The 15,717-nt window shown below is 46.1% G+C and overlaps 2 protein-coding genes across 4 annotated transcripts in view; both read left to right on the top strand.

Moving 5' to 3' along the window:
- Nucleotides 1-761: 761 nt before the first annotated feature.
- RRS1 (ribosome biogenesis regulator 1 homolog) lies at nucleotides 762-2,461 on the top strand. Its single transcript, XM_065902863.1, has one exon. It carries the CDS (start codon nucleotides 859-861, stop codon nucleotides 1,954-1,956), a length of 1,098 nt encoding a protein of 365 aa, XP_065758935.1. The 5' UTR covers nucleotides 762-858; the 3' UTR covers nucleotides 1,957-2,461.
- Nucleotides 2,462-4,057: 1,596 nt separating this feature from the next.
- The window catches only part of ADHFE1 (alcohol dehydrogenase iron containing 1), a 32,489-nt gene continuing 20,829 nt past the window's right edge, over nucleotides 4,058-15,717 (top strand). For all 3 annotated transcript variants that reach the window (XM_065902887.1, XM_065902888.1, XM_065902886.1), the window contains exons 1-8: nucleotides 4,058-4,135; nucleotides 6,915-6,952; nucleotides 8,935-8,981; nucleotides 10,749-10,802; nucleotides 11,056-11,210; nucleotides 11,519-11,715; nucleotides 13,748-13,825; nucleotides 15,094-15,199. In XM_065902887.1, the coding sequence (XP_065758959.1) occupies nucleotides 4,080-4,135; nucleotides 6,915-6,952; nucleotides 8,935-8,981; nucleotides 10,749-10,802; nucleotides 11,056-11,210; nucleotides 11,519-11,715; nucleotides 13,748-13,825; nucleotides 15,094-15,199 (731 nt within the window). In that variant the 5' untranslated portion in view covers nucleotides 4,058-4,079. The remainder of the gene's footprint in view (nucleotides 4,136-6,914; nucleotides 6,953-8,934; nucleotides 8,982-10,748; nucleotides 10,803-11,055; nucleotides 11,211-11,518; nucleotides 11,716-13,747; nucleotides 13,826-15,093; nucleotides 15,200-15,717) is intronic.

Genomic DNA, 15,717 nt, shown 5'->3' with positions numbered 1-15,717 from the left:
TTGAGCACTCATATGCTCAAAACCCCAGTGTAAGCTCCCTTGGGAGCATATTAACTCATTTATCTTCACAGCAGACCTGGGAGGTAGTATTTGCAATCCCATCTTACAGGTTTAAAAACAGGCGCAAACAAGTTATACAGCCGAAGGTCAAACACCAGAGCGGTCAAGCTCGGAACCCAGGCGGTCTCACAGCAGAGCCCCGCGCTCTTCTGCCATCAGCCAGGAGAGGAGGTGGCCCCTGGCTCCGGGGACCAGACTTGAGGTCGGCAGGATGGGGGCACAGCCACGCCACCTTCAGGGCGGTCTAACCGCCAGGCCCGCTTGCTCCCAAAATAAACCCAAGTCTCCGTTTCCACTTAGCTTTCTGTACATCCCCGGGTGAAGTGCCCACACCCGGGGGCACACCATGAACAGGTGTCAGGGCTCTGGTGAAAATGACTGGCTAAACATCTTGAGAACTGACTTTCTACACGCACTAAAACTAACACCGTCGCTCCGGGGCCGCCTTAGTCCGCGGCCCCCAAACTTGCCCCACTCGAACAGGACCACTTCCTCCCGCAGCTTCATCCTAGCCAAGGTCCCAATCAGGCCTCGGAATTCGCAGACTCGGCTCCGCCTACCTCCGGCTCCACCCCAAGGGCCGCCTCTAATCTCATCTGTTCTCCAACACCGCCCTCTGCCGGCCATTCCTCGGGTAGCCCACTCCATGAGCCCCTTCCGGGTGCCCCGGAAGCGGAACTTTCTCTTCCGGGCCGAGCGTCCGGGAGGCCGCACGTGTCTGTGGTGCCACGGTTTTAACTCCTGTGGAGTAGACGTGACTGGAACCGTCTCCCAGAGGCAGCGAGCCGATTCGGAGCTATGGAGGGTCAGAGCGTGGAGGAGCTGCTGGCAAAGGCGGAGCGGGACGAGGCAGAGAAGCTACAGCGCATCACGGTGCACAAGGAATTGGAGCTGGAGTTCGACCTGGGTAATTTGCTGGCCTCTGACCGGAACCCCCCGACCGGGCTGCGGCACGCGGGACCCACACGGGAGGCCGAGCTGAAGGCCCTGGCGCGGGACAACACGCAGCTGCTCATCAACCAGCTGTGGCAGCTGCCTACCGAGCGCGTGGAGGAGGCACTGGTGGCACGGCTGCCGGAACCCAGCACTCGTCTGCCGCGCGAGAAGCCGGTGCCCCGGCCGCGGCCGCTTACTCGCTGGCAGCAGTTTGCGCGCCTCAAGGGTATCCGTCCCAAGAAGAAGACCAATCTGGTGTGGGACGAGGTGAGCGGCCAGTGGCGCCGCCGCTGGGGCTACCAGCGCGCCCGCGACGACACCAAGGAGTGGCTGATCGAGGTGCCGGGCAATGCCGACCCCATGGAGGACCAGTTCGCCAAGCGGATTCAGGCTAAGAAGGAACGGGTGGCCAAGAACGAGCTGAACCGGCTGCGTAACCTGGCCCGCGCGCACAAAATGCAGCTGCCCAGCGCGGCCGGCATGCACCCTACCGGACACCAGAGTAAGGAGGAGCTGGGCCGCGCCATGCAGGTGGCCAAGGTCTCCACTGCCTCTGTGGGGCGCTTCCAGGAGCGCCTGCCCAAGGAGAAGGCGCCCAGGGGCTCCGGCAAGAAGAGGAAGTTTCAGCCTCTTTTCGGGGACTTTGCGGCCGAGAGAAAGAGCCAGTTGGAGATGCTTCGAGTGATGAACAGCAAAAAGCCTCAGTTGGACATTACGAGGGCCACCAATAAGCAGATGAGAGAGGAGGACCAGGAGGAGGCGGCTAAGCGGAGGAAAATGAGTCAGAAGGGCAAGAGAAAGGGGGGCCGACAGGGTCCTGGGGGGAAGAGGAAAGGGAGCACGCCCAGCCAAGGAGGGAAGAGGAAAGGGGGTTTGGGAGGCAAGATGAGTTCCGGGCCTCCCGGCATGAGTGGCAAGAGAAAAGGGGGGCAACACCAAGGAGGAAAGAGGAGGAAGTAAATTTCATGCTTGGACCTTCTCCTAAATCAAGAACTGTACTTAATGCTAAGTTCTAGATACAGTACCCAGATGCACAAAATTTGGCCACTGCCTTCATTGAGCTTGAAGTTAAAGGGCCAGGTCTGCCCTCCTCTGAAGATGATATGTAAATGTTGGACTGGACAAATTAATGTATTTCTCACAACTAAAACTGGCTGGAGATTAGAGGTTGTATTTAAGGATATCTGATTTAGGGAAAGAATCTGTGAAAACTAGGAATGAGTTTTACTTTTAAGCAGACTTTTTTTTCTTTTTAAACCTTGGATGGGGTTTAAGGGAGAGACTTAATAGCTGGTTTCTGCATTATTTTGATGACAAGTTTGTGTATTTATCAAAGCAGGTGGGAACAAAAAGGTTACATTTTCAAGACTTGTAAAGGTTTTATATTAAAAATGTGTCTGTGTCTAATGTTGCTTCTAACTTTTTGGCTATTGGTACAAATCTTAAGTAAAGCCAATAACCTGGATACCTGGTACAGATTATTTTCATTTACTTTCTAGAAAATGTAGCAGCTAAATTATGATTTCAGCAAGGCCACTTTATTAGAAAAACTCATCCTGCTTTTGGTGTCAGATATAATACTGAAAGTATATCTCTTTCACGAACAAAATTTGATGCTTTTCAACACTGAAAACATTAATTTGCTGTAAATGATAAATATGGGCTTCACTAAATAATGGTAATAATCCTCAATCATAATTTTTTTTTAATGTTTATTTATTTGGCTGTGCTGTGTCTTAGTTGCAGGATGTGGGATCTAGTTCCCAGACTGGGGATCGAACCCAGGCCCCCTGTATTGGGAGTGTGGAATCCTGATCACTGGACCACCAGGGAAGTCCTAATCCTAATTTTATACTTAAATCTTTATCAGTATTTATATCGCAGATTTTTTTTTAAAGCTTCAGGTGGGATCTGTTTGGGGAAAAGAGAAAGAAACCTACAAAATCCTTACTTGCAATATTACTACTATCTTTTGACTGGTTTGTCAAATTGACCTGAGCTGATCTAATTAGGAGGTGAAACATTCACAGTTATCCTGGGTGTCCTTCCCTAACAGATTTAAGTAACTCATCTTTGTAAAACTAAATACCTCCTGAAAAGGATTCACAGTATACAGATCTAGAATGGGGGGCTTTTCTGCTATTATAGCTCTGGTGAGCCACCCTACTCTTGCTTTTTGGTCTGACACCTGATAGGAAACTGAGAGTTTGTCTCATCTTTCCATTGTTGTCCAGTTTTTATAAGTTACTTCTAGAAATTGCTATGAAGACGAGATTAATTCCGATTTCATAATAGGTTACTAAAAACACAGATTTTCAACTTACTGTCTCATACCTTCTGACAAAGTTGAACTGTGCCATCACTGATCATCGTTTCCACTGGGGCCTGGAGCACTTGGTGCTGTAAGCTCTCCCTTCTCATGTAACCATGGCAAGTTTTAACCATTGATTACAAAAAGAAAACATAATGGTATCCTGAACAGCTTCTTCCAAAGCCAAACCGTTAATAGAGCATTTAACACTTTTTAAATTCTTCTCAACTGTCTGGGATTTTTTGTTCTTTAGAGTTTTGTTTGGGAATTTTTCTGGCTTTTGTGACTTGATCTAGCAGTTGCAAACAAAACTAGTCTTGTTAAAAAAAAAAAAACACGGATTTTTTGCAAGGTTCTTATTTACCGTTAAAACAAATTTAAATGCAGTTGTGTTAGTTTATTCTGAAAATACACTTAAGAAGGCAAAATAGCAATTTAAAGGATTTGGGACGGGGTGGGGGGTGCTGCCCTTGTTTCTCCGTCCCCCATGTCCTTGCCTTGTGAAATAGAGCGTTTTATCTAGAGACATCAGAGCAGGCAAAAACCCTCCGGAGCAGTTACCTGTATGGCAATTTCAAAGGTGGACGATGAGACTTTGCAGCTGGAGCAGCCGTAGCTTCAACTAGTGGGAAAATGTTCCCAAGCGCTGTGGCTGGGGCGGGGGACCGCGCGGAGCCGGTGAGCTGCGCGGCGGGGTGGGCGGAGGAGAAGCGGAGCCCGGGATTGGCCGGCGGCGGAGGGGGCGTCGCCGGGAGGAGGACTCGGCTCAGCCATGGCCGCCGCTCGTGCCCGGGTAGTGCACTTGCTGAGGCTTCTGCAACGCGCAGCGTGAGTGCGGGCCGGCCGGACGGGCGGGCAGCCAGGGGACCCGAGGGTGCGGCCGAGCCCACGCAGCCCCTGGGGAGCGACCCACCCGGGCCCGCGTGTTTTTCCTCCGATCACTTTCCGGGACGCGGTACCGCAGAGCGCGGCGGCCTGGACTCTGCTGTCAGTGTGCTAAGTAGCCAAGCAGCCAAACGCAGCCGCTTATACTTCGCCTGATCTACCGTTAAGGGAGCTAAGGTCGAGAGGAGAGCTCCAGGTCCCAGTCGAGGCAGACAGCGGACAGCTTGGCACAGTGCCCAAGACGAATGCCTGTATCCAATCAGCACATGTATACTGTGTGTATGTGTGGTAATGCACCAGAAACTATTCTAGGTGCTGGGGGTACAAGGACGAAAGGCTTTGGATCAGTTTAAAGTTAGCAGAGAACTGCCTGAGGGGAATAGCAGTGAAGTTAGGCGTTGGTTCAGTGGTAGCATTCTTGCCTGCCACGTGGGAGGTCTGGGTTCTGATTCCTGGCCAATGCAGTGTCCTTATTTTGGGGCTTCCCAGGTGGCACAGTGGTAAAGAAACCTCTGCCAATGCTGACACCAGAGAGGCAGGTTTGATCCCTGGGTGGGGAAGATCCCCTGGAGAAGGAAATGGCAACCTGCTGCAGTATTTTTGCTTGGAAAATCCCAGGGACCAGTCCATGGAGTCACGGTGACATGACTTAGCCACTGAGCACGTGCACAGGGGTGAAACGGGCCTGTGCAGGACGCAGAGGACAGGGGTGCAGGAAAGAGGGAGGGATGTGAAGACCGAGGTGAACCGCAAACGGACTCAGCCACACATATACACGTATACATTCTCCCCCAAGCTCCCCTTCCATCCAGGTTGCCACATAGCATTGAGCAGAGTTCTATGTACTTGCTATACATTAGGTCCTTGTTGGTTATCCTTTTTAAATACAGTAGCGTGTACATGTCAATCCCAAACTGGGTTGCGGGGGAGGGGGAGGGGGTGGCTGGGGATCGGGGGGTTGATGATGCAGGAGAGCAAAGGAAGAACTGTTGGTAGTGATGTTTTGAGAAGCTGAGCAGAGCTGAGATTTAGTGTGCAGGGGAGAGGCTGACCTTTGCTAAGATGTGGCCAGTTTATCAGTGATACCAGGAAGGAAATCAAGATAATTGTGCCAATCCCAGAAGGTGTGTAGACGAGAGCCTGGCTATAACTTTGCAGAGTTCAGGAGGTCAAGGAAATGGAGTCAGCAGGATGTGGATGAGTAAAAGAGAAACCAGAGGATGAGCAAGCCAGAGGGGAGAGGAGGGTGAGAGTTTTAAGCATGAAACTCTTAACTATGATGACAAGGATCAAATAAGGGGAAGGCTGGGACATAGGGGACAGGTGGAGGTCCAAAGAAGGCAAGAGGAGGTGGGATTCAGACCACAACTGAGGAATAGAAATGATGAATTGAGGTAGCCTGAGAGCTTGGACGCAGAGAGTCGGACACGACTGAGCGACTGAACTGACTGACTTACTGAGAGCTTGCAAGTTATATAACAAAAAGAGAAGCGGAGTGTCCTCCCACAGTGTCGTTTTCCTTCCCTTTGAGTCCCTCTTCTTGTCCTGGAGGGGCATAAAGCAGAGAAGGACCTAGAAGGTAATGCCAAGTGAAGGACAACGCTGGGACCGTGCATTATTCGGTTTTCCCCGCGGGAGCCTGCAGATGGCTCAGGCCCTCTGGGACGCTCCAGGGGAAACTCTTACACGTGGCGCTTTCCACCGCGCCCACCAGATGGCAACCTCGACTCACGCTGGCGACTCACACCCGCCCACGCCCGAGTTCACTTAATTCAGTTTCGGAGATCTTGACCATCATTGAGTTTCACGCTTTTCCTTCCTTCCCCTTTCCCTTCTCCCCTCTCCCCTCTCAGGTGTTTTCAGTCCAAGTTTGCAGGCGGGGGTCGGGGGTGGGGATGGGGGCTGGGGGGTATGCACGCGCTTACCTGCGGGACCCACCAGGACAGGGTCCCCTGGGCAGTAGAAACACAATCCCTTTTGTGCGGCTCAATCGGATGGCGGTCAACAGAACAGAAGGCCAGAGAAGGGGCTGACCAAGGACTAGGAGGCGACCAGGATGTGGAGGCTAAGGGAGGGAAGCTCTAGAAAGAGGAGGACGTGGGATATCTGTGGAGGAGCAGATTGAGGTGAGGGATTGGGGAGAAGAAGGTGACAGGTGTGATCTCAGTTTAGGGGGACACGGAGGGCGGGGCTGGGGATGCAACGAAATCCCTGAGCCAGAAGGGCCGGAGGCGCCACGTGGTGACCAGAGGGGGCCTGCAGGCCACAAAGGGCTGCCAGAGGAAGCAGCCCAGAGCCTGTTTGAAGATGAACCAAACACCCTGAAGATGATAGGAAAATACAAGGAAAATTTTAGAGGAGAGAGTTGGGGTCAGAGATGCGAATAGTTAACACTGGGTCAATTTGGCCAAAGCTCCTAACCTAGTGAGAGGTGAGACCTCATCTTAAACTTTATTGTAGCCCAGGAGCACTCATCTCAGTTCCCCATGGGCATTAACTGCGGCTTGAATAATTCGTGGAAGAATGATCCTACAACGCTGGAAAGACTCCGAGTTGGCTTTATGTCAATGGTGATTTCTGGCTTTTTCTATTGTGCAGTGTTTGTCAACAGCCGCTACTTTGAGAGCATCTTAAAACTAGAATGCAATGTGTGTTACTTTAAAACTTCCTAGCTTCAGATTTCCTGGTTTCACTTTATTTTTTTCTTTTTCTGATTCCCTAGATGCCAGTGCCCAAGTCATTCTCATACTTATTCCCAAGGTAATAACACATTTTGTGTTTAGCCACAATTTCAGTTTCCACATTTGGCAATGCATTTGGACAAAGTCAAAGCATGTGAGAGGAAGATTGATGCAGATGCTTTGCACTTGAAACTGGTAACATGTAGTTCTAATTATCTGGAGAAGGATCGGCAACCCACTTCAATATTCTTGCCTGAAGAATCCCATGGACAGAGGAGCCTGGTGGGCAACAGTCCATGGGGTCACAAAAGAGCTGGACAGGACCGAGCAACTGAACAACAACAGTTCTAACTATGTCAGCTGAATGCATGCTACTCATTATGTGTTTGGCTCAAATATACATTTAATGCTATTTATAGTGCCTTTCTTTTTTTTTTTTTTTTTATAGTGCCTTTCTTTTTGAAATAGAATTATTTGCCAAAGCTAAAAATGGTAACCAAATAGGATTTTAGGATGGTCTGAATTCATCAAACAGAATTAATCAAGATGAAATCTTTGAAATGTTCTCATACATTCCAAAAAAGAGTCTCAAGAACAGTAGGGTTCCCAGAAGGAAAAAAGTTTGTATTGATGTTTAAAATAACACTCTATTTCTTAATAATTAAAAATGACAAAAGTTTTCTGTTCCTACAGACATCTTAATCCTTACCAAATCCATTGTCCACAGTGAGCAGCAGGAGCTCACTGTAAGTTCAGCATGTCCCCAGAATGTCACATCTGATCATCTAAATCATCTAAAACTGATTTCACCTCTTAGGAGAAAATGTCACATCCTAACAGTGGTAAGGAATGAAAAGGAGGGGTCTGCACATCCAGGAACCTACGCAGAAACTCAGCAAGAAGCTGGTTGGAAGTAGAACAGATAGAGTAACTAACCAAGGACTATTTCTTGCCATGAGAGTGACTCATTCTTTAGGACCAGCCAAGGCACCACCCCAGTCTTTAACAGCCATCCACCAAGCAGAAGCAAGCCATGCCTTTTCAGCCCTCATGGACACATACAGAATTTTGTCTTCAGCTGCTTTTCTGCAATTGTTAACTTAGTTTCAACAACAAATCACTAATGTTTTCTGTTTGGGGCAATAAAATTAGTAATTTAGAGAAAGATAATCTCAGTGTTTTCTGAGATCCAATTTATGTCTTTTCCTAAATTTTAGTTACCGGAGTAATAGACAATTTCTTTAAAGCCTGTCAGTATCAAAGAAATTTGAAATATGATTAAGGATACCCTTGCCCTCTACCAAAGGTAAATTGTTCCCCAGTTGTGGTCTCTTTTCTTTGTCTTGTAAAAAAAAATGGTAGTGAAAATTGTTCTGTAGACTTTTTTTCAATCTTATGACTGGTCAAGACTGATAACAACAAGTAGATGAAAACAATGATAAAATCCACTAAGTAGAGACTTATTGTTGTCCCAATAAGACAAAAAAAAATTTTTTTTCACAAAAAAATTTTTTTCACCACAACTAAACCTGGCACCTTGCAAAGAAATATCCATTTATAAAAATTTTTATTAAATTTCCCAGAGAAAACTCAATAGTTCATAGGCATAAGCTTGAAAAATATCTTAGTGTGATAAGTACCCTGCATAGAGAGAAGTTTTATTTAAATAATCACAGTTATTAAAGAAGTGTAAGCAGAACTCTAATGAATGAATTTATTAATAGTTGTTCTCTAATAATAATCAAACTCCATTGAGTTCAGAGGATTTTTTCTAGCACATTTTTACTCATTATGTTTTCAAAAGTATATTTTTAATTTCAATGGGGAAAAGATTTTAAATAACTTTATTTTCACAGTCTGCATCAAGTTAGCATTGCATTCTCTTAAAATGCAGAGTTTAATTTGAATTGAATAGGCAACAATGAAACTGAGAAATGTATTTTAAGTAAGGCATCAAAGGAAATATTTACATTCACTGCTGAAATCCCAACTTACTATCAAATAACAACATCTTTGCTCTGTTTCTGAGGCCTACTCTGATGCTAACTTTTCTACTTCTAGCTCCTGGACTTTCACCTTCTGGGAAAACGACAGATTATGCCTTTGAGGTAGATTTAATTATTCGTTCTTTTTTTTAATATTTATTTCTGTATGTATAATATTTGGCTGCCAGATCTTCGTTGCATGTGCAGGATCTTTATTGCAGCAAGTGGGATCTTTTTTTTAGTTGTAGCATGCAAACTCTTAGTTTTGACATATGGGATCTAGTTTCCTGACCAGGGATTGAACCCCAGCCCACTGCATTGGGAGAGCAGAGTCTTAGACACTGGACCACTAGGGAAGTCCCCCTTCATTCATTCTTTTATGAATGACCTGAAAAAATACAACCAGAGTATCTCCCTAATGCATTACTATCTCATTTGAAGTCTGTTATTAATTGATGTTCCCTAACCTTATTGTTTGATCAGCACCTATTTAGCAAAGTTATTTTGTCAGGATAATGGAATATAAATCTTCTGGTAACATGAGTAATGCGTAGAATGCTGTCTTCCATACAGCCATTAAAACAGGACAGATTCCCAGTTCTACAAACTCCATCTTATATGTTGTATGATAAATCTTCTTTAGTTTTGTAATTATAACAACCCCAAAAGAGATTCAAGTAGAATCTTTGAAGCAGGAATAAAGGAACACTTAATTCTGATGAATTTTTTATCACACTGTGATTACATAATTATATATTAAATCTCTGTCTCCTCCTAGTTCAGGGATCATAAATTAAAATGTGACCAGAGGCCTGTCAGTTAATCATTCCAGGCGTAGACTGGGAGGATGGGGCTGAGTTGGCTGAGAGACTGGCCCGTCTAAAGGGTCCAGTCTGCCCTTGGCCCCACTTGGCTGCTGCCACACTGGAATGCAGCTGGTACTGCCTGACTGAGGTCTTCCCAGGTGGTGCTAGTGGTAAAGAACCCACTTGACGGTGCAGGCGACATAAAAGACGTAGGTTCGATCCCTGGGTCGGGAAGATCCCCTGGAGGCAGGCATGTCAACCCACTCCAGTATTCTCGCCTAGAGAATCCCATGGTCAGAGGAGTCTGGTGCAGTACAGTCTATGGGGTTGCAAAGAGTCGAACATGACTGAAGCGCCTTAGCGTGCATACATGCTGCCTGATTATTCAAGAGAGATAGGAATCCAGATGGTCACATTGTTTTGTTTTGGTTTTTTCCTTTAATTGGATAATAAGAGTTACTATCCAAACCAAAAAGAAATAAAAGAAATCTAAACATGGATCAAACAATACATGACTTCACTCCAAAAGTAATCCATCCTCCATCAGTATAAAAGCTCTTCTCTCAGCTGTAAACTATGAAGCCATGTTTGTCTTCTTCACGGTTGTACTACCAAAGCCTAGCACATGCCTGGAACATAGCAGACAGTCAGCAGTGTTGGTTGGATGAGAGGATGGATGGATGGAGGGATGGATACATGCATGCAATGGGGGCTGGATAGATGAATGGTTGGATGAGTGAATGAAGGCATGAAAAATACACAAAGACAACAACATTAACATTGGAAACTAAAATACTGAAGAACTCATTTAGGTGTGGAGGCAAGAAGAGGCAGGCATGTCAAGCTGAGGAAACAAATGAGGATTATGAAGTGTTTGGGAAAAACTACCTAATTCTAGTGTGACTGGAAGGAATGTTTGCTTCAAGAAGTGTGATGTGTGTAAGGCCAGTTGGGGTGACTTAGAAGGCCATGCTGGGGCGTATATACTTTATTATCTAGACAATGAAGAACGGTTTCAGGGTTTTAGAAATGAAATAACCAACTCTCCAAACACCTGCCACCTAAATCTTGTATTTTTCCTCAGATGGCTGTTTCAACTATTAGATACGGAGCAGGAGTTACAAAGGAAGTGGGCATGGCAAGTATTTAAGATTTCTACAGTCTTCTACTATAAATGTTATATATATATATATGTTTACAGCAAGCACATATTAACAACTGTTGATACTTTGTTTTAATCTCATCTGATCTCAGAAGCTAAGCAGGGTCAGGCCTGGTTGGTCCTTGGATGGGAGTCCTTTATTTTGGACTCAATGTTAATTTTGTCAGAAGTGTCTATTACATTTTTTGTGCAATCAAACTTAACTTATAAGTTATTTTTGTTATTGTAGGATCTACAAAACATGGGTGCCAAAAATGTTTGTTTGATGACAGACAAGAACCTCTCCCAACTCCCTCCTGTACAAACAGCGATGGATTCCCTAGTGAAGAATGGCATTAACTTTAAGGTTTATGATCATGTGAGAGTGGAACCAACTGATACAAGGTATTCTTTTATTGTTGTTAAATTTACTTTAAGTAGAAGCCAATACATATCAGTGTTGATTGAAACTTGCCCCAGACCTGACTGTATAGCCCTCCAGGCTCCTCTGTCCATGGAATTCTCCAGGCAAGAATACTGGAGTGGTTTGCTATTTCTCCAGGCAATCTTCCCGACCCAGGGATAGAATCCGTGTCTCCTGCATTGCAGGTGCATTCTCTACTGTCTGAGCCATCAGAGAAGCCCTATTTAATGGCATGGCAATTTATTTCCGGAAGTCCTGACATAATGGTATTCATTTTCCCTTCTCCAAGCTTCCTGGAAGCCATTGAATTTGCCAAAAAGGGAGCTTTCGATGCCTTCCTGGCCGTGGGTGGCGGTTCCACCATAGACACCTGTAAAGCCGCTAACCTGTATTCGTCCAGCCCTGACTCTGACTTCCTAGACTACGTCAATGCCCCCATTGGGAAGGGAAAGCCTGTGACTGTGCCGCTGAAACCTCTGATCGCAGGTAAACACTGTCTGTTTTATTTTGCAATTGACAAAAGGCCTTAGGAAAGACGTTGGTCATGGTGTTTAGTTGCTAAATTGTGTCCGACTCTTTTGTGACCCCATGTACCATACTCTGCCAGACACCTCTGTCCATGAGATTCTCCCCGGCAAGAATACTGGAGTGGGTTGTCATTTCCTTCTCCAGGGGATCTTCCCAATCCAGGGATCGAATTCGCGTCTCTTGCATTGGCAGGCAGATTTCTTTACCATTGAGCTACCTGGGAAAGATATAAGTCAGTGATTTTGGAGTGTATGTTTCCAGAGTTTTCTGATTTCTTCATTTTAATACAATACCTTGTTTGGAGATGAAAATAGATTCAAAATTCATTCATGTTTAAAATTCTGGTCTTCATTACCGCACAGACAGAGGCAGTTTGGGTCAGTGGTAGGGGTCTGCAGGGCTCGGTTATGAAGTCACTATGTGGAGGAGAAGGAAGGTCAGTGTTTGTAGATGCTCAGACCCTTCTCTGGGCAGGTCTGTCTTCTGAGCCCTTCTGTTTTGTCCCACTTTGGCAGCCACTGGGGAGTTGAAGGGGAATGTTTGCTGTCATTTTTCTGGTGTTGACTCAACCCTTTCTTCCACACGATGGCTCTGCAGCTGACCTGGGGCTTTGTCTCTGCCCTGGACATGTGGCCAGCATAGCATTGTCATGCTGGCCGACATCTGCTCGGTGGCTACACAGGACACAGACACGCAAACCCAAATCAGGCTCGCTCGTCTGGTCCACGCAGAACTGGGGATCTTTTGGTCTTTTCTTTCCTCCATTTTATGGCTGTCAGCACATCACTGTTTAAAGCCTTACAGCTCAAATGCCCTAACTGGAAAATATCAGCTTCATGTCTTGTCCTCTATCTTCCCCACTCCTCCCCCACCCCCACTGTGACCGAGCCTTGTGCTGGGACAGGCGTGAGTTGACAGCTGATGAACGGCTTTGACGTGAATGAGGGATCAGTGGGGTGCAGCATAACTGACGTCTGGAGACTGGAAGCCTGTGGTGAAACTGTGTCAGCATCACACAGAGGGGTGATTAGCAAAGTTTAGAGACCTGACGGAACTACAAAACCGCGGAGCCCAGCAAAGGCAGGGTGTCACTGTGCTTGCTGCCAAGGGGGAATAAAGATGTCTTTTAGAGATGGCAAATATGAGCTTTCTTCCCAGGGATGGCAAGAGGCCTGCTTTTGAATTCCAAGCTGCAGCTGCTTAAACTCTGGCCCTGGGGGAGCCCGGGACTCCCAGAGTGCCTCCCTCTTAATACACAAACAGATATCACATAACACGCTAAACACACATGTGCGTAATACAAATGTGGATGTGGTACATACATGCTGGGCATACATACATGTTAGCACCATACAGACATCAGACATGCATGCTGACACAGATACAAGCATCATGCATACATATCAAGTACACATGCATTAGGTTTACATGCATGTTAATGTAGGTGTGTACCTCATATATACTGAGTATTAATGCATGAGTAATTAATGCCAGCACACACACGTTAAACACAGATGCCAGAAAGTTAATGCCAGCACAGGGATCAGACCTGTTCCTCACATGTTAATGCAGACAGTCACACACATCAAGCATGTGTGTGCTAAGTTGCTTCAGTGGTGTCTGACTCTGTGACCCTAAGGAACATAGCCCACTAGGCTCCTCTGTCCATGGAATCTCCAGGCAGGAATACTTGGGTTGCCATGGGTTGGGAGTGGGTTGCTGTGTCTTCCTCCAGGGGATTTTCCCAACCCAGGGATCAAACCCACGTCTCCTGCATTGGAAGGTGGATTCTTTACCACTAGCATCACCTGGGAAGCCATCCACATTAAGCATGCATACATGTTAACACAGATACACACATCGAGCGAATAAACAAGAGCAACAAAGCTTTCCTCTCTAACTTTGCTCCTTATCTCCTGAGGCTGAGTTAAATATCGCCACTGACCTTTATTTAGGTGTTCTATTAAAATTAACTTTTTTGTTGTTCAAGTTCCAACTACCTCAGGCACTGGGAGCGAAACTACCGGAGTTGCCATTTTTGACTACGAACACTTGAAAGTAAAAACTGGTAAGAACATCCTCTATAAATGTTTTTTAGTTCTCTTAGCTTTCAACTCCACTCCCTTTTCTTTAATCCTAATATTTAAAATTCAAAGAGTTACAGAATTAAGGAAAGAGCACGCACATAGACACATGTTCTTTCTTTTCCCAGATACAAATAAGAGTACAAAGCAGTCTAATAATCTCGTTTTTGAGAATTACCAATAAAAGCAGATTGAAATGCCATGAACCAGGGCCATTTTTCTGCCCAACTTTGTGACTGTATATCAATGACAAATGGTTAGTCCCTTCCCTAGCTTTTTTATATTTGAACTCATTTTCTTTGAGATGTGATTTTTTAATAATAAAATGTATAATTTTAAGAATCTGGTTTGATGAGTTTTGACAAATATATACACACATGTACCCCCCCACCCTAATCAAAATATAGATATTCCCACTGCTCCAGGAAGTTCCCTCATGCTTCTTCCCAGTTAATGTCTCCAGCCCCATTCCCAAGTACCGACTCTTCTGCCTTCTACCTTCTTTGTCATCTGTATCCTATCATCTTTTCCAACTCTCAGCTAATCTGGGAGCAATGTCCCTCTCCTTGAGGTGGCTCAGCATCCTTCTTCCAGGGCTTTGTAGCAGAACACATTGGCAACGAACTGCACATTTATGGTAACTTCTCTTTTTAAATTAAATTATATTATCCTGTGACATTGTTAAAGACACTAATAATAGTAAGTGACACTTAAATTCTCCCTTACATTTTTGAAAAGACTTCCCTATTATGTTATCTAACGTGGTCCTTACAACATCTCTGGGAGGGACGGAGGCCCTGTGTCACCAGAGTCTGATCTTACAGAGAACTCATAGAACTCTCAGAGAGAGAACTCAGAGAGGCACAGACATGTACCAGTGTCACGCAGTAAGTCACAGAGCCAGGACCCAAACCAGCAGTGTGCTGGTAAACCAGTTCTCTGGAGTTTTACAAATAAATAAGCCTTGAGTTGTAGTGTTTGCGTGGTGTAAATATTCCACTATAGTTATAGCCTGGAGCTGGGACCAGATGGGATAGTGGCTTTTGTAAACTGCAGGGAGCTTCAGCTGCCCTGAAATTCCCAGGTTTCTGACTCCAAATCTCTTTCTGCTGCTCCTTGCTGCCTCCCTAAATGAGAATGAATCTTATCTCATATTTTGATTTTTTTAGGATAATTTGTTACCCTAAAGTTATTTGATTTTTTAAAAAATTGTGTCCATACCTATGGCCTGTGTTGCAAATCCCTGTCTTAGGCATTGCTTCGCGAGCCATCAAACCCACACTGGGCCTGATTGATCCTCTGCACACCCTGCACATGCCTGGGCGGGTGGTCGCCAACAGTGGCTTCGATGTGCTCTGGTAGGTACCCAGGTCCCCTGCAGGGGCTCTTTCCAGGACTCGGGTCAATGCACAGCCCTTGACTGCTGAAAGCACTTGCTAAGCTCTCACTGATCGTGCTCCACAACCACAGCTTTGGCTGTCGTTATCCTCTTGCCTGGATGGCAAGGCTGAAGCTGTAAAAACGAGGAGAGGTCCTGGGTGAGTCACAAAGCTGCTGCACCAGCCCAGCCACAGTTGCAACCACGGGATCAGAGAGACAGGGATGCAGCACCTCAGGCCCACAGCACTGCCTCTGCTGTACCAACTCAGGGACCCCGGGCTGCAGCCAGAGGAAGAGAGTAGGGACAGGAGTGTCCATTTCCTGAGCTGGACAGGCTCACTGTCGGCACTTACACGTCACCACTTCCCCACAGCTCTGTGCCAGGTGGAAAAGAAAACTGCGCTGGAGACGTTTAGCTACTCGCCCAGAGCCACAGCCCATATTCTCCTGGCTTTAGCTGCCATGTGCTGATGGCTCTCACATCCATGTTTCTGCT

This window comes from Muntiacus reevesi, chromosome 12, assembly GCF_963930625.1.
Source record: "Muntiacus reevesi chromosome 12, mMunRee1.1, whole genome shotgun sequence".
Classification (NCBI taxonomy): domain Eukaryota; kingdom Metazoa; phylum Chordata; class Mammalia; order Artiodactyla; family Cervidae; genus Muntiacus; species Muntiacus reevesi.
The sequence above is the reverse complement of the archived record's forward strand: the minus strand, read 5'-3'. Positions and strand labels throughout refer to the sequence as shown.

Bases quoted from the DNA above. Each gene is read 5' to 3' on its own strand.
- RRS1 (XM_065902863.1), top strand. From the start codon at position 859: ATGGAGGGTCAGAGCGTGGAGGAGCTGCTGGCAAAGGCGGAGCGGGAC.